A 24450-nucleotide genomic window follows, 5' to 3' on the forward strand; every position below is an offset into this window, starting at 1 on the left:
AAGTTTTGTAGCCATCTTTTAAGCAACAACAAGCAGAGCTTTTATAACCCATAACAGATGTATAATGTCTTTGGAAGAGACATGACATCCAGCTCCATCTATCTGTTCAGTTGGACGTATAGGATCCAGTTGCACTTTTTTGGCGAGCAGGGAAGTTCTTTTGTGTCCTGGCCAATGGTCATCCCTTAAATAACCTGGAATTCATTATGCTTGGAACCAGGTTTAGAATTGTCTGCCTTTTCTTGCTTGTAACTTAATTCAGGTGTAATTTTTGGGTTGCATGAAATCTTGGAAAGAGTTAAAAGATCAGTTTGTATCTGTAATTGTGTTCTTACAGTGTAAATTTTATATTTCCAGGATGTTGTACTTGGTAAGCAGTTACCCAAAATGTGCTTTGATGAACAATGGATACTCCTGAGTATTTGGATTTGGATGCAATAGATTTTAGTGATGATATCACTGTAAGTAATGTTTATTACTATTCTTTGTAATTTTTATCCTGTTTTAATAAAATACTGAATTGTCAAAAGTACTTTGACGTTGAGGTTGGACTTGCAAACTTGTTATAGTTTTTATTAATTTTGGCAGAGAAAATGATGTCATTATTTGCATGCAGCTATCTTTTCCTCAAATGTACTTAAAACCTGCAGAATTCATTTATTATTCACATCTCCTTCCTGTTGGATTAAGTAAAACTGCCAAATTAACAAAATAAATATAAAAGCCATAATATTTCAGGATCTGCAAAAGGCATTAATGACAGCTTCAATTTTTAAAAGTAGCCTTGTTTTATTATATGTCTTGGAGAGCATATCCACAGGGAAACTCAACACCATCCAGGTAGTATAAAAACAGTATTCCCCAAAGTTTCACTTTTTTCAAATTTATAAGATCATGGTCTGTATTTGCCATTTGTATCCAAATGCATAAGATGTTGGTCAAATGTCAAATTTTCATGGAAAATTTGTGACATGTCAATGCATGTTCTGTTCTTTCCACAAAAGCTGGAAGAGCAATTGTACTCTCTGGTGGTGGTATTTTAGATTGCCAAATATAGTCATTTGGTAATCGAAGGACGAATTTGCCTTGGGCTTTCTAATCAGTAATCATTTTTTTAAGCTCTTGTTCATGCTAATGAGGGACAAATTGCTGCCTTTAACCTTAACTGTAAAAGATCCCTTAGCTTGCATGAAGCAAAGAGTTTCTACCTAGAGTAGTAAGCATAGACATATGTATTTAGATTATTATGTTAATTGCTCCAGTACAATAAATACATTAGTTTTGAAGGGGAACTATATCATAACCGTGAAATAATTCCTCCCATTAGTGCATTGCTTTTTTCGAAATAGCTGCGATCTTTTTGCAGCTGTTTTTGCATTACCGTGCTCAGAACATTCTGTTTACCCAAAGTCTCTTTGGCTTGTGTGTGCCTGTGTGTGCTCAGGAAAAACTAATGTGTTTACAGTCCCAAGACCACTGACTTCACCCCAGTATGGTCTCCGACTCTTTTCTTTCTCCCCCTCCACCATGATCTGCAGCTCTCTGCCTCTGATCTGCATCCTGCAATCTCAGATTTTCCCCTGTTATTACTCAGTATGCCTGTTGGGTGGAAACTTGTTCAGAAAATGTAAAAGATGGCCTGCAGTTAATTTCAGCAGGATGTCTGGGAAAAATCATACTACCAGGTTTCCCGTCTGGAAATTCTGCCTCCGCTCTTTACATGGCCTCGAGTAAATATCAGGGCCTCAATTCCATAATTTGCAGAAATCTTTAGCAACAACAGGAAAGCTGTGAACAGAGGCCAAGAGTGAATTGTGAAACAGCCCTAAACTGGGTTCTGGAGTGAAATTGCATTGAAACAGCGGGTGAACTCTAGTGTGTAATGTGTCAGTGACAGTGTTATAGGTTTACATGTCTGGCGTGGTCCACAGGTTGTCTGATTTGATATCATAAATGGACTTGTGTATTCTTTTTGCATGATGGATAAATAATGTCGACATTTAATTTGGCTTAAATAAAACTGGAAACAGTGACTGCTGACAACGCATATGGCCACTGACATCATAAGAGCGCTCCAAGCTGCGCAAACTGTCTCCTGCGCTGTAAGATGCTGCGCATGCACAGCATATGTCTTGCCTTGCCAGGACTAATTGGTGCGTGCCATGGAAGAAAAACACTCTCTTTTCCGCCCCACCCTCTGCCACTCACTCCGGGCCGCTCGCCCCTTGCTTCTCCCCCCCCCCCCCCCCCAACCAGTTCTCCAGCCACTCGCTTCCCCCTCCCCCCCATCCTTCCAGACGCTAGCTCTAGGCCGCGGGCCGCATCCCTGCTTTGGGTGCTATGTAGGAGCGAGTGACCGAGGCGGGAAGCAGTGCGACACGTGGGCTAGAAAGTGTCTGGAGGGATGGGGGGGGGGGGGGGTGGTGCAGCATTGCCAGAGGTGCTGTCCTTCTGCCTGAGACTTTAAATAGTGCAATGTTTTCTGTGTTTCAAACATGTACATTGTGTGCTGTCATGGGTTGAACTTGTTTTTCTGTGATAAATTGAGCAACGCCATCTTTTAATCCTGGCAGCTGCCTAAACGTCGCAGACAGTGACGTTTAAGTGGATGAGGCTGCATTTGCGCATGTGGTGGTATAGCACACCTTGTGGTTGCGTTGTCAGCAAATGCAGCCAACTGGAAATGAGCACAAGATTCTTGTAGCTAATGAATTCTAGTAAATTGTTCAGAATTACTTGCTTTTCGTAAATCTGTCTTGAATTGAATTTAATGGCTTTGCTTGTCTAAAATGTGCTTGATTGGCTTCCTTCATAATAACATTCAGTATTTACCTACCGTGGTTGTTGAGCTTTGCATTCCATTATTCTGCTCATGATCATTTTTTAAAAATGAATACATTAAGCTAATTTCTGATATTCTGCTACAATCCTTGTTGTTAATGAGCTGCATGCGATTTAAGTAACAATTTGTGCCCTAATTTCCTTAAGCTTGTATATATTCAATCTGATCCTGTTGAATATTCAGGTACTCCAATCTTCTGTAAGCTACCATTTTATTGCTAAGCTATTTTTTGCACAAACTTTGCAAACCCCATTCCTCCCACTATTGCTTCATGTTGCAAAAACTGGTGAAGATGGAGAATTAAAATTTTTTGATTATTTTCTTTAAGAAGCAGCATGCCTCAATTCATAATTTCTGAAACATACTCATTTAATGGGCAGCTACTTCCAAACCTTAAAAAAAAACTTCTGATCAGTCAGTCATTAGATTCATCAGTGCTGCCGTTTTACATTTTACAACTCGAATGGTCAGATGTGCGAAGAGTGTTATTTTTACAGCTGCATGCTTTGTTTGTCACTAGGTATTTGCACAATAAAGAAACTGCAATCAACCTAGTCGATTCAATGGGCCCAGTGGCTACCTTTTTGAGCCATAAAGACTCTATGATTGTGCCATCTTCTTCCACTGTTGCCCATCTCCAAGAAAGTGCCCTTGTGTGGTTTCATTCCTGCCTGATTGGAAAAAGTCAACAACCTCCAACAATGATTTCTTACCACCCCTGTACAGTTACCTCCGTGTCCCCCAAAGATCTATCTTTGCAACGTTTCTTTATCCGTATGCTGTTTCTTAGCAACATTAAAACACAGAAACTAGGCCAGCTTCCATCTGCATGCTGATGGCTTCCAGTTCTATCTCCCTGCCACTTCTCCCAACCCCAGTAACATTTCCATGTTCTCAGACTGCCTGACATCTTGTTGTGGAGAAATTGCAATTTCCTTCACTGAGTGATTGTTTACAGTGCCTGCTATAAACTCTGCAGCCTTACCACTGATGTCAATCCCATCTCTTGTCATCTGCTTAGGTTGAAAACTATGCAACTTTGGCATTAAGTTTCCCCCTCCACTGAAATTCATACTCCTCATTGTCTCCCCACCACCACTGCAAGATTGTTCATCTCGGCCTCCCTCTACCAATGAAACCCTTATTCACGCTTTGGCATAATTCCAACATTCCAATACTCACCTTTTTTATTGCCTATCCTTTTGAACTTTTTAACTTGTTCAAAATGCAGTCATCTATCAAAGCTGATCCTGTATTAAATCTGGCTTGCCCATCATTCCATTCTTGTCATGCACATCAACCTGTCAAATGTCACTACTTTCAATTTAAAACTGGCACAATAAATAGTAATCATTAAATAAATACATTGCTGCCCCTTTTCCTGTAGTTTTGTAGTTCCTTTATTCTTTTACATTGGTTGGGGATGAGCTCTTGCTGCAGATACTAATAGGTGGACCACTGTAAAGATTTAGTGTGACTCGATAAAATAATTTCTGATAATAGAATATTTGGACCTTGCTGGCTTTTCTGAATCAGAATTTGTAGGTGACTGGAAACCCTTTAGTAAGTGTTGATTGACATTCTTGGGCAATTCATTACTTAGTGTTTGTGACCTCACAACATATTTGCGTAATTTTTTTGTATACATTATAATGCACTGGTTTATTTGGTGTATTGCTTGGATTGGTATTTCTATTTTTGGATCTTTCCATTTTTGCTATATAAAAAAAAATTACAATTATAAAGTTTGAAAAATGAATACTGCTCTAAATATATTATAATGCCTTGGCTACATAGTTGGATTTTGTTTTGGAATGTTCCTTTCTCTGATCCATTTTAATTTAGAATAACCAGAATAGTTTACATTGAAAATTAAAAGCTTTTACAATTATCACCCTCCCTTTTATTTAGAGTACTTATTATAAATTCAAGTAAACCCAAATCTTGTCTCAATGGCCTGTGATATTCTCAAATGATTACATTTTCAGTTACAAGACTGTAGCTTAGCTAAGGTCTACTAATTAGGCAAAGGACGAGAGGACATCGGCATACCAGGTTTTTATCCCATCTGTCTTCCTTTTATTGCCTATCCCTCAGTTCCTTCTCTTTCCACTTGCTCTTCAAACTATTGATATTGCTTCAGTGACTTTCACGGATAATTGTGCTGTTATTTTTTTTTTCAAAGTTCTTCCTGACTTCCCTTTTGCTTCTAACTTACTATTTTTAAATTTGTCCTATGTTATTTGAATGCTAAGCCATAATAATTAATTTGCATGGGTCATAAGATTTCTCCCAGCATGCCTATGCCTGCTTTGTGAAAGAGATATCCATATAGTCTTTCATTCCTCCGCACTTTCTTAGTATCCTTCTAACTTTCTGCTGTAAATATTTTTCTAAATATTTTGTCAATCCTCTTCATAATCTTGTATCTTCAACTGCCTCAACTTGATATTGCTATAACTTTTCCTCAACTCAAATTCCTGACTGGGGATTATTATAACAGTGGATGGTAGTTTAATGCTCTTGCAATCATGAGATTTTTTTTCTAATGAGCAAATTTTGGCCACCACTGTAAATCCCCTAAATGGGCCTATTGAAAGTTGCATTCTTCCTTCGTTTTGCTTGGGTTTGATACGCAATTATCTTGAGAATTCAAACTTACTTCAAATTCACTTCTATTGTATAGGTTTTTTGAACCAATAAATGCAATCAGTCAAATTTTATACAAAATTGTTTGGACATTAGTACTCAAAACTTGAAATTTTATCTAATCATTCAGTTTTTAATACTACATAAAATCAATCCACTTACCTGCAGGCATCCAGAAATTTATATTGTTTATAATAGAGCAGGCAGGGAGCAGATGATGAATATAAAGGGACTGGTGGTCTGAGGTGCATTTGTTTTAATGCAAGAAGTGTAGTAGGTAAGGCAGATGAACTTAGGGCTTAGATTAGTACCTGGGAGTATGATGTTATTGCTAATACTGAGACTTGGTTGAGGGAAGGGCATGATTGGCAACTAAATATCCCAGGATATCGATGCTTCAGGCGGGATAGAGAGGGAGGTAAAAGGGGTGGAGGAGTTGCATTACTGGTCAAAGAGGATATCACAGCTGTGCTGAAGGAGGGCACTATGGAGGACTCGAGCAGTGAGGCAATATGGACAGAACTCAGAAATAGGAAGGGTGCGGTAACAATGTTGGGGCTGTACTACAGGCCTCCCAACAGCGAGCGTGAGATAGAGGTACAAATATGTAAACAGATTATGGAAAGATGTAGGAGCAACAGGGTGGTGGTGATAGGAGATTTTAATTTTCCCAACATTGACTGGGATTCGCTTAGTGTTAGAGGTCCAGATGGAGCAGAATTTGTAAGGAGCATCCAGGAGGGTTTTCTAGAGCAGTATGTAAATAGTCCAACTCGGGAAGGGGCCATACTGGACCTGGTGTTGGGGAATGAGCCCGGCCAGGTTGTTGAAGTTTCAGTAGGGGACTACTTTGGGAATAGTGATCACAATTCCGTAAGCTTTAAAATACTCATGGACAAAGACGAGAGTGGTCCTAAAGGAAGAGTGCTAAATTGGGGGAAGGCCAACTATACCAATATTCGGCAGGAGCTGGGAAATGTAGATTGGGAGCAGCTGTTTGAAGGTAAATCCACATGTGATATGTGGGAGGCTTTTAAAGAGAGGTTGATTAGCGTGCAGGAGAGACATGTTCCTGTGAAAATGAGGGATAGAAATGGCAAGATTAGGGAACCATGGATGACAGGTGAAATTGTGAGACTAGCTAAGAGGAAAAAGGAAGCATACATAAGGTCTAGGCGGCTGATGAAAGACGAAGCTTTGAAAGAATATCGGGAATGTAGGACCAATCTGAAACGAGGAATTAAGAGGGCTAAAAGGGGTCATGAAATATCTTTAGCAAACAGGGTTAAGGAAAATCCCAAAGCCTTATATTCATATATAAGGAGAAAGAGGGTAACTAGAGAAAGGATTGGCCCACTAAAGGACAAAGGAGGAATGTTATGCTTGGACTCAGAGAAAATGGGTGAGATTCTAAACGAGTACTTTGCATCGGTATTCACCGAGGAGAGGGACATGACGGATGTTGAGGTTAGGAACAGATGTTTGATTACTCTAGGTCAAGTCGGCATAAGGAGGGAGGAAGTGTTGGGTATTCTAAAGGGCATTAAGGTGGACAAGTCCCCAGGTCCGGATGGGATCTATCCCAGGTTACTGAGGGAAGCGAGAGAGGAAATAGCTGGGGCCTTAACAGATATCTTTGCAGCATCCTTAAACACGGGTGAGGTCCCGGAGGACTGGAGAATTGCTAATGTTGTCCCCTTGTTTAAGAAGGGTAGCAGGGATAATCCAGGTAATTATAGACCGGTGAGCCTGACATCAGTGGTAGGGAAGCTGCTGGAGAAGATACTGAGGGATAGGATCTATTCCCATTTGGAAGAAAATGGGCTCATCAGTGATAGGCAACATGGTTTTGAGCAGGGAAGGTCATGTCTTACCAACTTAATAGAATTCTTTGAGGAAGTGACAAAGTTGATTGATGAGGGAAGGGCTGTCGATGTCATATACATGGACTTCAGTAAGGCGTTTGATAAGGTTCCCCATGGCAGGCTGATGGAGAAAGTGAAGGCGCTTGGGGTCCAAGGTGTACTAGCTAGATGGATAAAGAACTGGCTGGGCAACAGGAGACAGAGAGTAGCAGTAGAAGGGAGTTTCTCAAAATGGAGACGTGTGACCAGTGGTGTTCCACAGGGATCCGTGCTGGGACCACTGTTTGTGATATACATTAATGATTTGGAGGAAAGTATAGGTGGTCTGATTAGCAAGTTTGCAGACGACACTAAGATTGGTGGAGTAGCAGATAGTGAAGGGGACTGTCTGAGAATACAGCAGAATATAGATAGATTGGAGAGTTGGGCAGAGAAATGGCAGATGGAGTTCAATCAGGGCAAATGCGAGGTGATGCATTTTGGAAGATCCAATTCAAGAGTGAACTATACAGTAAATGGAAAAGTCATGGGGAAAATTGATGTCCAGAGAGATTTGGGTGTTCAGGTCCACTGTTCCCTGAAGGTGGCAACGCAGGTAAATAGAGTGGTCAAGAAGGCATACGGCATGCTTTCCTTCATCGGACGGGGCATTGAGTACAAGAGTTGGCAGGTCATGTTACAGTTGCATAGGACTTTGGTTCGGCCACATTTGGAATACTGCGTACAGTTCTGGTCGCCACATTATCAAAAGGATGTGGATGCTTTGGAGAGGGTGCAGAGGAGGTTCACCAGGATGTTGCCTGGTATGGAGGGCGCTAGCTATGAAGAGAGGTTGAGTAGATTAGGATTATTTTCATTAGAAAGACGGAGGTTGAGGGGGGACCTGATTGAGGTGTACAAAATCATGAGAGGTATAGACAGGGTGGATAGCAAGAGGCTTTTTCCCAGAGTGGGGGATTCAATTACTAGAGGACACGAGTTCAAAGTGAAAGGGGAAAAGTTTGGGGGGGATATGCGTGGAAAGTTCTTTACGCAGAGGGTGGTGGGCACCTGGAACGCATTGCCAGCGGAGGTGGTAGACGCGGGCACGATAGCGTCTTTTAAGATGTATCTAGACAGATACATGAATGGGCAGGAAGAAAAGAGATACAGACCCTTAGAAAATAGGCGACATGTTTAGAGAGAGGATCTGGATCGGCGCAGGCTTGGAGGGCCGAAGGGCCTGTTCCTGTGCTGTAATTATCTTTGTTCTTTGTCTTTGTTCTTTGTATTCATAGAAACCCTAAATTCACTGAGCTGTTAAAATATAGAGAAACAAAAAAAAATTATAAAACACTCAGCCACAATAGTGTACACGTGCAATTTGCTGATACATAAGTATATGCATTTAGTTTATATTATATATCTCTTTTCCTAGATTAGATAGTTTATGTGGAAGCTACAGCACCAGTAAATTGCCCTAAAACCACTCCAATTCAAGTATAGAGAGGAGCATGAAGCACTCTGTTTAACACCAACTGTACTTTCAATGCCACAGCAGTTTATGATAGCGAGAAGAAGAAATCTTCTCAAGTTTTGGAAATGTGATTTTGTTGAAGTCAGCCTTTTTGCATTTTCAATATTCATGGTGTGAAGCAGAAGCCAAGTGATGAGTTCATTTCAGTTCAAGTTTAGTACTATGAACATGGCAATAGATACTGAAACAATTTGTAAAGTATGTTTTTATTTAATATGGATTGCTGAATGAGTGGTAAATGGATTCTAATTCAAAGGCTTATGTTATGATGAGGCGGGAGGAGTGCACTGTTTATTCTAGTTCCACTTCACAGGTCACAACATATATTTAATTTTTTTCACGCTTACCATACCGATACGGTCAATCATAGACTCTATTTTTATCCCAGAATAAAACACACCAACCAGGTTTCTTTGTACAACAAAATTATAAGTTTATTATACAACAAGTCTTTAACCAGTAATGAAGCAAATCGTAAACTCAGATTGAAATATGAAAGTTCCCTTTTTACCTTGGCCCCTCACACACTCTCACACACACATACACCTGTTAACCGGAAAAATAAAAGGATTTGCGTTTTAGAGCTCTTTTTACAAAAAAGCGGGGGAAAAAACACTTGGGCTGAATACTGGCTCACTCTTGAAGAAACAGCAGATGAGATATGTTGTGTTCCAAAACTGGCATACAGTCTGGCCTCCGAGTACACATAGACAGGTCAATGGTATCTTTTAGAACAGTTCTTTTCAGGCACTGTTAAGAATTAATTTAGCAGGCTTTCCTTCAAAGACAGGAGATGAGATAGGTTGATACAATGGACTTGAGCTGGAAGTCAGATGGCTTTCCGGAAAAGCTTCTTGTTGCTGGAAGTCAGGTGATTTCCCGGAAAGACTTGATTTCCTCACAAGACCACTCAGTGCCCCTTTTAAAAAAAAAAAACAAACAAACATTTCCAGGGACAGTTTCAAAGTCAAGTGGCCTTTACATGGCCCCCTTTGAAAACACAGTGGCACTTTCATAACACTTAGTGTATTTTTTGTCTGTTGTTTATAGAAGTTGTGATCTAAAAATGTCTTCCCAAACTATGGGCTGGATTTTACCTTGGGCGGATGGGAATTCGCTGGCGAACCCGCTTCCGCTTAGCCCGGGGATCCGTCCTGCATTTTACGGGTCCCCCGGCTTTAATTATCCCAAGGCGGGACTTCCACCCGCTTGAGCGGTGGCCACTTCTGGGACTGCAGCCCAGCTGACGTCATGGTGCCAGGAGGGAAGGTTAGTTGGGCATGCCTCACCAGGGGGATAGGTCGTGCCCTGGTGAGGCCAGGGTGGTAGTGTGCCCGACTGCCATGGCGCGCAGAAAGGCCGGCAGCTATCGCTGAGCGGCCCTTCACGTCCCCAGCACGCCCACTTGCCACAGGTAAAATACCCGTGGAGGCGGGCAATGGCCCTTAAGTGGCCTCTTAAGGGCCTTGATTGGCCTCGGGTGGGCGGGCCATTTCCCCCCCCCCCCCCCCCCCCCCCCAACCGACTGCTGTAAAGTTGGCCGGAGCCTCCCACTCAATTTTACGCCGACCCCACGCCACCATCTGACCTGCTGGGGCGGTGTACAATTCGACCTGTATGTCTAGGTTTCATTTATTAAAGTATATAAAGCTTATACTCTGCAGTCAGTACATAAAAATGTATGTGTGGCGAGATATTCATTATTACTTAAAAAGACACTAAAATTTATACAAAAGTTAAAAACCTTTACTGCGCTGACACAATAATTTCAATCTTATCAAATACTGTTCATGGGTTGCAAACCTCATGTGAAACATTCTTGCAACAGGTATCACAAGACAACACTTTCTGCATTAGGCTTTCTAATGCTTATAAGTTGATCAAAAATTACAAGTGTCACCCCATGTGCCAAATAAGAAATATTAATTTCATCAGTTGGAAACTTATATTAGACTTTTAATGGGTAAAATTCTGCCGTTAACTTTAAAAAAAAAAAACTAGCAGCCAAAATTGCCAATGCAGTTTGCATCTGAAATACCAGGAGATTGAACTGCAGACAAAAGTCTAACAAGAAGCCCAGCCAGAACAATGCTTTGGCTAACTGAGTAGATTATGCAGATCATTCTCGTTAGTGGGATAGTCAAAGCTATCTTAAGGTATTCATAAGTGGAGATGTCCCTCCAGAGGGTAAACACTGACAATCCCAGTGTCTCATTAAAAACAAAGGGAATTAAGAGAACCATGTGACCGTCTGTCCATCTCTGAAAAAATTGATTTTTGTTACACTCACAGAAGACGAGGAGTAACTGAGTGTGCAGCAGCAGAGAAGGCTGCGTGCTTCCCTCTCGCTCTTGCTCACTCTCCAGAAAACATCAACTTTGAAAACCATTTGTGACTGTGAACCCTCTAAGCTGACAGACTATTACGGCCAGAGACCAGGGGAAGATAGCTACCTACCAGTGTGCCTTCAAGAAAACCCTGAGCAAAGCAAGCCAACCACAAAGTGCACTTTGACCAGCTGAGGACCTCGAGTACAGCTTCAGCTGGAAGACTACCTGATCATCATTCACTGACTCCATGAGTTCCATTTATTCTGGACTTTAATCTAACCACCAAATTTATTTTTCCCTCTGTAATCTATTTGTGTGTGTGTGAGATTCTCATATGAGCGTGGAGCTTATTTTTTATTATTTTAAATCTGGTTTAGATTAAGTATAATAAACTTACCTTTTTCTTGTTTAAACTCAAGAAAGCCTGTCCGATTGCTTCTTTCAAGATCACAGTAAAGGAAAAAGGTAATTCACTCACAGAGGTGGTAAGCACAGTCACTGTTTAAAAGGAATAAACCCTGTTGCGGTCAAATAAGAGGAAGAGCAAGAGGGGAGCCTGAGACTCCCTCCTCACCTGGCCATAACACAAGACTAGGTCAGTCTTTGTGCTTTGGCAATGGACTAACCTGGATCATTTTTTTCAGTCAGTGAGCAGCTAGTGTTACCAATGTTTCTTCCCCCTTCCTTTCAAACTGGCAGTTACACCCAGAAGCCCTAAAAAAAAAAATCAGGTGAAGGGAATGTTTTGCACTTAAAATATGTTTAACGGAGTTAATGTATGTTATATTAGTTAGAAATATACAGTTAAATGAATAGGAATAAAATAAAAATAATGGAAGTTGAAAAGTCAAGACGGTATAAACATAAGCAAAATGCTATTTCAATTTTTAAATTTATTTTAATTATCACCACCTTCACCAACACTGAACAAATAATTGGTAAACTGTCCCTTGTACCATTTTAACAGCAAAAACACCAACAGATACTATCTTTTGGAGCTGGGTGAGATAGCAGTCAGACTGCTAAACATTTGGCGGTCACATAGTCATAAAGGTCTGATGGATCAGACGAGAGATCTAAAACATTTTGGGAGAGAAGATCCAGTTCAAGAAAGAAGTAACACTCCATTCCCAGGAAGACTGGCTTCTAGATCAAAACTCCCATCAGGATTTGGCATAATTCTATGGGTAATTTTAAAGCATCCACATAATAAATTCAAAATGTCTCTCCGTGCACTTCCAATATATAAACTTTACTTCCTGCACTTTTGTCATACTTGTGTGCAAACATTTTCCATTTTAAGTTCTTATTTACAATTGACATTTGTCATGGAAACTGTGAACTTGTCACGTTGTAATTAGGACTTCCTACCAGTGGTGCTGCTGTAGTGCTTCAGTTCTGCATCTCCCAGCTTGGTTCTGTATTACTATATGCTTCAATCAACTTTACTTCTCTTTCTCAACTTGCCATCAATTTTGCTATTTAACTATAAATAATACAAAATCAGATATATAAAAATAAGGACAGATTATATGGCATTAAAATGGGAGCTGAATACATCAATGCACCCCGGTCCAATTATCCCCAACTCCGTTTCACTTGATAACTACGCTTGGTCTTAAGTCACTGGGCTGGATTTAATGGGCCCCCTGGAAACTGGCTAGGAGGCAGAGGGGCACAGAGTTGAGGAGGGAGGGTGGAGGACCGATGCCTTCCTGTTGCAGCGCAATAAAGTTGGGGGGCAGGAAAAGCCAAAGACTATCATCATGCCCAGAGTCCAATTGAGGCCCTTAAGTGGCCCATTATTAGCCGATTAAGGCCCTCTTCCTGCCACCATTGAAATTAAGCGGGGAGGAAGTGGGCCTCCCTAAGCAGGGAGGTTGCCCACTGAAACAAAGCGACCTACTTGCAGGCTTGGGTAGGGAGGGGGGCCCTCCTCCATGGACAATCTGTTGGCCCATGGAGGGCCCCTGCTGGCAAACAACACAACTTGCGTGACACAACAACGCCCCCTGCCCCCGCACTCATCGTCCACGCCCCACACTCACTTTCCTCAACTCTGGCTCTCCAGCATTAGGCCTGATGCAGTTCCGGCAGTGGTCACTGCTCCCACTGGCACTACCAATAGTGTTGAACTGCCGGCCCTCAGATTGGCTCACAGCTCTTGGAGGCGGCATCCCCGTTCTTAAAGGGATGGGGATCCTGGCGCTGGGCACTTAATTGCCTGAGTACTGTAGAATCGCGGCAGGGGCGGGGACTCCAAAAGGCCGCAGCAGGGTGCTTGGTGTCGGGAGCCCCACCTGCACAACTATATTCAGCCCACTGTGTGCAGTGCCACAGTAGATCGGCTAGATTTTTTGTGAATTATTTAAATGCTCAGGCTGTACTTGTAATATATTTGGCTTGCTGAAGAAATAGCATGGCCGTCCAAAGAAACATAGAATTTATTTTTTGAATGATTGATTTAGTTTGTGGTTGCTAGTTCCTAATAAGTACCCTTTGGGGGAAAAAGTAAGCTACTAGTTGATTTCTGTGGAGCGATTAAAATCAGGGATGCACAAGAGGCTAGAATTAGAGGAGCTCAAATATCTTGGAGGGTTGTGGGCCTGAAGGAGATTAGAGATAACTAGGGCAAGGCCATGGAGAGACTTGAAAACAAGGATGAGAATTATAAAATCAAGACATTGCTTGACTAGGAGTCAATGTAGGTCAGCGAGCACAGGAGTGACAGGGGAAACAGGTTAAGACGTGGGCACCAGAGTTTTGGATGACCTCAAGTTTACAGAGAGTAGAATGTGGAAGACCAGCCTCGAGTGTGTTGGAATAGTCGAGTCTAGAGGTAACAAAGGCACAAATGAGGGTTTCTGCAGCTGATGACCTGAGACAGGGGTGAAGGTGGGCGATGTTACGGGAGGTGGAAATAGGCACTATTAATGATGGCATGAATGTGGTCAGAAGCCCATCTCTGGGTCAAATGTGACAACATGGTTGCAAACAGATTGGCTTAATCTCAGACTGTTGCCAGGGAGAGGGATGGAGTCGGTAGTTAGGGAATGGAGTTTGGAGTGAGGACCAAAAACAATGGCTTCAGTCTTTCCAATATTTAATTGGAAGAAATTTCTACTCATCATCCTGTACTGGATATCAGATGAGGAGTCTAATAATTTAACGACAGTGGAGGAGTCGAGAGACTTGGTGGTAAGGTAGAACTGAGTTTTGTCTCCAGACGTGTGAAACTAACTCTGTGCTTTTGGATGATGTTGCCAAGAGGCAGCATGTAGATGAAAAATAGGACAGGGCCAAGGATAGATCCTGGGGGACACCAGAGGTAAAGGTGAGGGAGCAGGAAGAGAAGCCATTGCAAGTGTGGTTGACTTTTGGATGCTCTCTGAAATGGCCCAGCATGCCATTCAGTTGTATCAAACCGCTACAAAGTCTAAGAAAAGGAATGAAACTGGACGGACCACCCGGCATCGATCTAGGCACCAGAAATGATAGCAAACCCAGCCCTGTTGACTCTGCAAAGTCCTCCTTACTAACATCTGGGGGCTTGTGCCTGAGTTGGGAGAGCTGTCCCACAGACTGGTCAAGCAACAGCCTGACACGATCATACTCACAGAATCATATCTTGAAGACAATGTCCCAGCCACCACCATCACCATCCTGGGTATGTCCTGTCCCACCGGCAGCACAGTAGTATACAGTCAGGAGGGAGTTGCCTTGGGTGAAGTGATTTATGACTTTAACCCCTTGTTGGGACTAAACCAAATCAGGAGCATATCCCCAAGCATCTCCCTTAATCAAGTTCAAACCAGACAAATTCTCAGACACTTATTTGGGTCCAAAGAATTGCAATAGCTTCCCCTCAAAGAAAGAAAATCATCAGAGAATTTTACCATATTTCGGATAGCCAATTTCTAATATTTTTAAGGCTAAGTCATAAATATCCCAGATATTATAAGGGACTGGGAAACTCTCTTCAATATGTGTCTCTCCACTTGAAGAGACACTGAGAGGGGGTAGTTGTATACAGAATATTACATGAAATGATTTATTAAATTCTTTAATAAATATATAAAAGTTAACTTGTAATAAACTTCTTAAGTGGATAAGTATATCACAATATCATATATTACTGAGAGATGTAACACATATTCTTATTTCTAACATAGAATCCAAAAGTTTAACCTTGCTATTGTTATAACAAAATTATCTTAGAATATCCATCAAAATTTAAAGTAAACTTGGACCTTAAATCCCTGAATAAGGCATGGGATGAGAAACGTTGTTGAGGATTTAATCCACCTCAGTGTTTGCTTCAGAACCTTGTACTTTTATACTATTTCTAAGGTGTCATATGACTTTTGCTTTTAAATGTGACCTTTCTGTGTTCCCTTTTAAAATCTATATCTTTAATTTAATGTTTTACTGGAATTTGAAGTTGAGCTTTTATCTGGTCAAAATGTTTATAATTGTGTTTATTTGACCTCTCTTGTTCCTGTGAGTACATTCCATTTATTGTTAATGATCCTTTCCATGGCACTCCAAAGAAACCTCCAGAACCTACCTGTCTGAACAACAACCCCATAAACCAATTAAGTTTTATTGCTACCTCTTGCTGAGGTCACACAGGATATTTCAATGTGTGTGTTTATCTTCCAAGTCCCTGGTAACAGCAATTCTATTGTAACAGAGACCTTGAAATGTTTAACTCTACCATCTTAAAGGGGAACTTCAGTGAGCTCTGAAACTAACCATTTATTCAATCTTTAACTTTTTCCTGTTTCAAAATTCTACTTAATCAAGCTGATTATACCTATATTCCTTCACATGGGAGTCCTCAACATTGACTCCAGACCCCATGAAGTCTAATGACATCAAGTCAAACATGGGCAAGGAAACCTCCTGCTGATTACCACCTACCAGCTCCCTTGGCTGATGAATCAGTACTTCTCCATGTTTAACACCAATTGGAAGAAGCTCTGTTGGTAGGAAGGGCACAAAATGTACTCTGGGTCGGGGACTTCAATGTCCATCACCAAGAGTGGCTCAGTAGCACCACGACTGACCGTGCTGGCCAAGTCCTAAAGGACATAGTTGCTAGACTGGGTCTGCAGCATGTGGTGAGGGAACCAATAAGAGGGAAAAACCTACTTGACTTGATCCTCACCAATCTACCTGCCGCAGTGCATCTATCCATTGGTAGGAGTGACCACCGCTCAATCCTGTGGAGATGACGTCCCGTCTTCACACTGAGGGTACCCACCATCGTGTTGTGTGACAGTACCATGGGACTAAACGGGATAGATTTTGAACAGATCTAGCAACTCAAAACTGGGCATCCATGAGGTGCTGTGGGCCGTCATCAGCAGCAGAATTGTATTCAACCACAATCTGTAACCTCATGGCCTGGCATATCCCCCACTCCAGCATTACCATCAAGCTGGGAGACCAACCCTGGTTCAATGAAGAGTGCAGGAGGGCATGCCAGGAGCAGCACCAGGCATACCTCAAAATGAGGCGTCAGCCTGGCGAAACTAGAACACAGAACTACTTGCACGCGAAAGAGCGTGCAATAGACAAGGGCTAAGCAATCTCTCAACCAACGAATCAGATCTAAGCTCTGCAGTCCTGTCACATCCAGTCGCGAATGGTGGTGGACAATTAAGCAACTGACAGGAGGAGGGGGCTCCATGAACATCCCCATCCTCAGTGATGGGGGAGCCCAGCACGTTAGTGCAAAAGACAAGGCTGAAGGATTTGCATCCCTCTTCAGCCAGAAGTGCCGAGTGGATGATCCATCTTGGTCTCTTCCTGAGGTCCCCAGAATCACAGATGCCAGTCTTCAGCCAATTCAATTCAATTCACTCCACACTATCGAGAAATGACTGAAGGCACTGGATACTGCAAAGGCTACGGACCCTGACAACATTTCGGCAACAGTACTGAAGACCTGTGCTCCAGTACTAGCCACACCCCTAGCCAAGCTGTAGAGCTATAATACTGGCATCTACCCGGCAATGTGAAAAATTGCCCAGGTATGTCCTGTGCACAAAAAGCAGGAGAAATCCAACCTGGCCAATACCACCGTGTCACCAATTATCAGTCTACTCCTGATCATCAGCCACTGTTGGAAGGAGTTGTCGACAGTGCTATCAAGTAGCACTTGCTCAGCAATAACCTGCCTACTGATGCTCAGTTTGGATTCTGTCGGGGCCATTCAGCTCCTGATCTCATTACAGCCTCGGTCCAAACATGGACCAAAGAGCTGAACTCCAGAGGTGAGGTGAGAGTGACTGCTCTTGACATCAAGGCAATATTTGGACTGTGGCATCAAGGAGCCCTAGCAAAACTGGAGTCAATGGGAATTGGGGGGCGGGGAGAAACTCTCCACTGGTTGGAGTCATACCTAGCACAAAGAAAGATGGTTGTGGTTGTTGGAGGTCAATCATCTCAGTCCCAGGACATCACTGCAGGAGTTCCTCAGGGTAGTGTCCTGGGCCCAATCATCTTCAGCTGCTTCATCAATGACCTGCTCTCCATTATAAGGTCAGAAGTGGGGATGTTCACTGCTGATTGCACCATTCATGATCAGCACCATTCATGACTCCTTAGATACTGAATCAGCCCATGTCCATATGCAGCAAGACCTGGACAACATCCAGGCTTGGGCTGAAAAGTGGCAAGTAATGTTTGTGCCACACGAGTGCTAGGCAATGACCATCTCCAACAAGAGAGAATATAACCACCTGCCCTTGATGTTCAATGGCATTACCATCGCTAATTCCCCCAGCATCAACATCCTAGGGGTTACCATTGACCAAAAACTGAACTGAACCAGCCACATAAATACTGTGGCGATAAGATTATGATTAGATTAGAGATACAGCACTGAAACAGGCCCTTCGGCCCACCGAGTCTGTGCCGAACATCAACCACCCATTTATACTAATCCCACATTCCTACCAAACATCCCCACCTGTCCCTATATTTTCCCTACCACCTACCTATACTAGTGACAATTTATAATGGCCAATTTACCTATCAACCTGCAAGTCTTTTGGCTTGTGGGAGGAAACCGGAGCACCCGGAGAAAACCCACGCAGACACAGGGAGAACTTGCAAACTCCACACAGGCAGTACCCGGAATCGAACCCGGGTCCCTGGAGCTGTGAGGCTGCGGTGCTAACCACTGCGCCACTGTGCCGGTCAGAGGCTAGGAATTCTGCAGCGAGTAATTCACTTCCCATCTCCCTAATGCCTGTCCACCATCTACAAAGCATGAGTCAGGAGTATGGTTGAATACTCTCCACTTACCTGGATGGGTGCAGCTCCAACAACGCTCAAGAAGCTCGACACCATCCAGGACCAAGCAGCTCGCTTGATTGGCAGCCCATCTAGATCCTTCAACATTCACTCCCTCCACCACCGACACACAGTGGCAGCAGTGTGTACCATCTACAAGATGCACTGCAGCAACTCGCCAAGTCTCCTTCGACAGCACCTTTTCAAATCCGTGACCTCTACCATCTAGAAAGTCGAGGGCAGCAGATGCATGGACGAACACCACCACCTACAAGTTCCTCTCCAAGTCCCCCACCATCCTGACTTGGAATTATATCGGCATTCCTTCTCTGTCGCTGGGTCAAAATCCTGCAACTCCCTTCCTGACAGCACTGTGGATGTACCTACACCCCAAGGACTGCAGCAGTTCAAGAAGGCAGCGCACTAGCACCTTATCAAGGGCAATTAGGGATGGACAATAAATGCTGGCCTGGCCAGCAATGCCCACATCCCATGAACGAATAAATAAATTAAAGTGATTCTCTGGCTACGATTAGATAAGAATGAAACCAGGTGAGAGAAGTCCCACTCAGCCGGATGACAGTGGAGAGGTGTTGGAGGAGGATGGTGTGGTCAACCACGTGAAAGGCTGCAGACAGGTTGACGAGAACAGGGAGGGAAAATTTGTCTTTGTCACTGTTACATTGGATGTCACTTATGATTTGATGATGACTCTCTTTCAGTTCTGTGTTTGGAGCTGAAACCTGATTGGAGGGATTCAAACCTGAAGTTCTGGGAAAGATGGGAACAGGTTTGGGAGGTGAAAACACATGCAAGGACTTTGGAGATGGGATGGTAGTTTGCAATTTGGTGGGGTCAAGGTTTTATTTTTAGGAAAGGGGTGTTGGCGAATTTAAAGGAGAGAGGGCAACACCTGAAGAGAGAGAACCGTTTACAATATCTGCTAACATGGGGATCAGGAGGGGAAGTTGGGTGATCGGCTGTTTAGTCAGAATAGAATCGTGGAAACAGGAGGTTGGTGTCATGGACAAGGTGAGCTCAGACGGAGCATGTGGGGAGATAGTAAAGCAGCTGGAGAGAAATGAGAGTTCAGGGCCAGAGCAGGGGTGAGCATTATAGGAATTTTGGCCATGTGGGCTAGTGGAAGGGATGGACACAGCAGAGGCAGCTGATTGGATGGTCTTGGTCTTGGTGACAAAGATGTCCATGAACGCCTCGCACTTATTGTTGGAGGTGAGAGTGGATGGGACAGGGGTCGGGGGTTGATGAAGATGGTTTGCAGTAGATAAAAGAAGCCGGGGGTTATCTTTGAATTGCAAGATGATCCTGGAATAGTGAACAGTTTTAGCAGATGACAGCAGGACCTGAAAGTGTTTTCAGTGGTCCATCAAGATCTGGTGGTGGACAGCTAAACCAGTGCAAGACTATTCTTGCAGCAGGCTGGAGAAAGGTGGTGCATATAATGTGTGTTCCTCTATAATTTTTCTTCACATTTTGTCTCTGTAGTTTGGAAGTTCTTCAGCAAAAGCCCTTCCTGAACTATACAAGAGATCTGATGTGCAAAATGAAGACCGAATAGGTATTTCATATACTTGTTTTATATTATTTTGGCTTTTCCTAGTTTGTAATGTGTGCATGTAGTTGATTAGAATTAAAAGCTAATAAGGTAAAATATTTTGTTCATAATCCTATGTATTGCAACAGAATTGAAGAAATATTTGCATTCACAATTCTGAACAGGACCTTGATCTATCCTGCTGAGTTATTGTTAAAACAGCAGAAAATAAGAGACAGAGATTGAAACTAGTGCCAGCCTGCCAGTGCAAACTGGGCACAGGAAACAATCTGTGCTCTGAGACAGTTTGAGCCTGAGGGATATTCAGTCTGGGGCCTCGTGTAAATTAGTCCGGTGAGCTAGGGATGCCTGCTGCACGGGAATGGGATTTAAATTTTGGGCCAATTCTTCGCTGAAGGGGAGGAGTTGGAGTCATTGAGTCATTTACGGCACAGAAGGAGGGCATTCGGCCCATCGAGTCCATACCGGCTCTCCATGGAGCAATCCAGTCATTCCCACTCTCCCCGTAGTCCTGCAAGTTTATTTACTTCGTGGCCATCCAATTTTCTTTTGAAGTCATATTGCCCACAAAGGTGGTGGAAGCTGAGACAGTGAGTTCCAGGTCATTACCATCCACTCCGTTAAAAAAAAAAAGCTCTTCCTCATCTTCACCCACATTTCTTGCCCAAAACCTTCAATCTGTGTCCCCTAGTCTTTGTACCATTAGTTAATTCCTTGTCTAACTTATCTGAGCCTCTCATAATCTTGTACACCTCTATTAAATCTCCCCTCGATCTCCTTTGCTCTAAGGAGAACACCCCCAACTTTTACAACCTAACCTTGTAACTAAAATCCCCCATCCCTGGAACCATTCTGGTAAATCTCCTCTGTACCCTGTCAAGGTCCCTTATATTCTTCCTAAAGTGTGGTGACCAGAACTGGACACAATACTCCAGTTTGGACCTAACCAGAGCTTTTATCAAGGTTCAGCATAACTTCAGCTTTTGTACTCAATGCCTCTATCTATAACTTATTAATCAGGAAGGGGTCGGCAATGGCCTTCATGACTGCTGTGGAGCCTGAAAGAGCACTGCTGCTCCTCCTGCTTCCACATTCAGGTAACTATTTTATAAAAAAACAAAGTACCTTTTTGGTGGCAGCCTTCAATGGTCCCTTTTAAGGTTGCAGATAGACTTGGTTATTGTGAATGCAGTAAGCTTAGCACTGGCAGCATTCAGGACAGCCAATATCAGGAAGGGATCTTGAAGTAGGCTGCTCTCAATCCCCCCCACACCCATATCAAAATGGCCTAATGCCTGTTTCAGGCCTGGGCCCTGGATGTTTATACTTCAGCCTTTACCAACATGGTGGGCAATGCACTTTCGGCAGGGAATGTTCTTGCATATGCCTGTTTGCTATATTGGATGTTTTGGTGCCTGTTTTGCACCAAGGGCACTTCACAGATCAATAGGTTGTTAATCTCAATTTTTTAAAAGAAAGAAATTGCTATTTTTATTTTCAACAAACATACAAAAAGTCGCCAGTTGCCTCCAAAAGTCACTTTACTCCAACCCACACAACACTTCTACGCAGAACCCAGTACACCGAGCCACTCGACTTGCTTGGATCTAGTTCACAGAGACATTGCTCCCATCCAACTCACCACCCTTGCACTGAGACACAATTCCTCCTTTCCATTTCATGCTGGCACTCCTCTCTCTCCTCACTCCACGCCCACCCCATCCGCTCAATTCAACTGCCACATGTTCCTCTGTCAAGCCAGTGTTCCTCTTTTCTTCCCTGCCACTCAATTCAAGCTGGTACTCTGCTGTATTTCTCCTCACCCCTTTCAGGCACTGTTTCAACACCACCCCCCCCCCCCGCCCCCCTTCAATGTTGCTTCTACCTGAATGCTGCTGTTACTTGAAATTCAGGCTCCTAAATACTAAAGGAGAGAGTTCCAGCTTTCACATGAAATTCCACTTATTGTAATGAGAGGTTTGAAATGTTTGAGTGGAGAGGGGCCGAGTCACAATGATTTTTTGTTAGCAAATGCTAACATGTGGATTGTGCTGCCAAAATCCTGTCAGCATATATTGCTGATGGTTGATATAAAAAGATTCATAAATTCATAACATCATACTACAGAAGTAGGGAGGCCATTTAGCCAATCATTCTTGTACTGACTCTTTTAAAGAGATATCCAATCAGTCCCACTCCTTTCCCGAAGTTCAACAAAATTTTCCTTTTCAAGTATATATCCAATTCCCTTTTCAAAGTTACTGCTGAATCTGCTTCCACCACCATTTTAGACAGTGGATTCCAGACCATAACAACGCCCTGCATTAAAAAACTCATTTACTCCTGGTTCTTTTGCCAGTGACCTTTAAATCTGTGTGCTCTGGTTACCCACCTTTCTGGCAGTGGAAGCAGGTTCACCCTATCTAATATATCGGGACAGTTCATAATTTTGAACACCTCACCCCTTTACCTTCGCTGCTCTAAAGAAAATAATCCCAGCTTCCCCAGTATCTCCACATAATTGGAGATCCCTCATCCCTGCTGCCATTCTAATATCTAATCTGCACCCTTTCCAAAGCCTTGAAAGACTTCCTAAGGCCTGGTGCCAAGAATTCGACACAATACTGCAGCTGAAGCTAACCAGTAATTCATCAAAGTTTACCATAACTTCCTTGCTTTTGCATGCTATGCCTTTATTGGATCCCATTGTTTTTTTTTTAACAACCTGATACCTTAGCCTGCCAGCTTTAAAGATTTTTGTATGTGAAGTTTTGGGTCTCTCTGTTCCTGCGCTCCTTTAAAATTGAATTGTTTCATTTTTACAGTCCACACCACTTAAAACATCTGTGTTCAAAACGGACATTTGCTTATATCGTCCCAAAGAATTGCATTAACATCAATTTCAAAGTTGCTGGTTATAAGTGTTCTGTTTTGGGCAGAAATAGTTGTCCTTACTCACTACTTTGTTCAACCAGGCAATAAGCAAATCACTAGATTGGCATTAGCCACTGTTGCCACATTAAATCAAATTAGAACAGGATTGATAGCTACTCAGTGATTACTTCAATAACTCCTTCCTTAAAGTGGAAGAGCTACATACACAGGCAAAATAAACTGAGTTTTCATAGCATGCATGAAATACTGAGCCTCCACAAGATTCCAGCTATACTGTGAGATCATAGGTTAGTTAACATGGCACAATAAAACAACCAATAGGCAAATGACTATGAGCTAATGAAGTTAGTGTTGATTTAATTTAATTGTTTTCACCTTTTGGTCAGATGTCTACTCCTACAGAAATACTTTATTATTTTGCATTTTCTCATTTTGTTGTAAGTGTATCAGTTTTAACGTCAACGCTATTCAATACGTGACCATAATGCTGACCATAAAAGTTTCAAATGTTATACCAGCCATTGCGTCTAGTGGGCAAATTGCGTTTGCAGGAACGATCCTGTTTCAAGCAGGGGGGACTATAATGCCTCTCCTTATTCTTCCTTCAAAAATGTATCACTTCACACTTATCTGCATCAAATTTCATTTGCCACGTGTCTTTTCTTCAGCTTGCCAATGTCGTCCTGAAGTCTGTTTTTATCCCCCTCACTGTTAACTATATTTCTAAGTTTTATGTCATCTGCAGACTTTGAAATTATGACTTATACCCAGGTGCAGCTAATTAATGTCTAACAAAAAGAGCTGTGGCCTTAACGTTAACCATTGGGGAGCACCACTGTATATTTCCCTCCAGTCTGATGAATAACTGTTCTTCACTCCTCTGCCTTCTGTGTCATAGCCAATTCCGACTCCATGCTGCCACTGCCCCTTTAATTCCAGGGGCTTCGATCTTGCTAACGAGCTGATTATATGGCTTTATCGAATGCCTTTAGAAAGCCCACATACACATCAACCACACCACCCTCATCAATCCTTTCCATTACTTCATCGAAGAACTCAGTCAAGTTTGTCAGATATGATTTGTCTTTAACAAATTTGTTAGGTGTCATTTTTTTTTTTCAAATGCCAATTAATTTTTTTCCAGATTATAGTCTCTAGAAGTTTCTCAACCATCAACATTGGGCTGCCAGGCCTGTAGTTACCAGGTTTATCGCTCCCTCCTTTTTTTTTTGAACAGGGGTTAGTATTTGCAACCCTCCAAAGTTCTGGCACCACTCCCATATCTAAGAAGACACGAAAGATTGTGCTGAGAACCTTCGCTATTTCTACCCTGCTTACCTCGGCAACCTAGGGTGCATCCCATCTGGTCTGGGTGACTTTTCTACTTTGAGCACTGACAACATTTTAAGTACCCCTTCTTTATGTATCTTAGAGTCATAGAGAGATACAGCCCTTCGGCCCACCAAGTCTGT

At 42.6% G+C, this 24450-nt stretch overlaps 1 protein-coding gene across 2 annotated transcripts in view; it reads left to right on the top strand.

The window, feature by feature from the left end:
* Positions 1 to 24450, top strand: part of sncaip (synuclein, alpha interacting protein) — a 161863-nt gene that overhangs the window by 83886 nt on the left and 53527 nt on the right. For both annotated transcript variants that reach the window (XM_068029914.1, XM_068029913.1), the window contains 2 exons: positions 358 to 461; positions 20014 to 20086. In XM_068029914.1, the coding sequence (XP_067886015.1) occupies positions 405 to 461; positions 20014 to 20086 (130 nt within the window). In that variant the 5' untranslated portion in view covers positions 358 to 404. The remainder of the gene's footprint in view (positions 1 to 357; positions 462 to 20013; positions 20087 to 24450) is intronic.

Source organism: Heterodontus francisci, chromosome 4, assembly GCF_036365525.1.
Source record: "Heterodontus francisci isolate sHetFra1 chromosome 4, sHetFra1.hap1, whole genome shotgun sequence".
NCBI classification, from domain to species: domain Eukaryota; kingdom Metazoa; phylum Chordata; class Chondrichthyes; order Heterodontiformes; family Heterodontidae; genus Heterodontus; species Heterodontus francisci.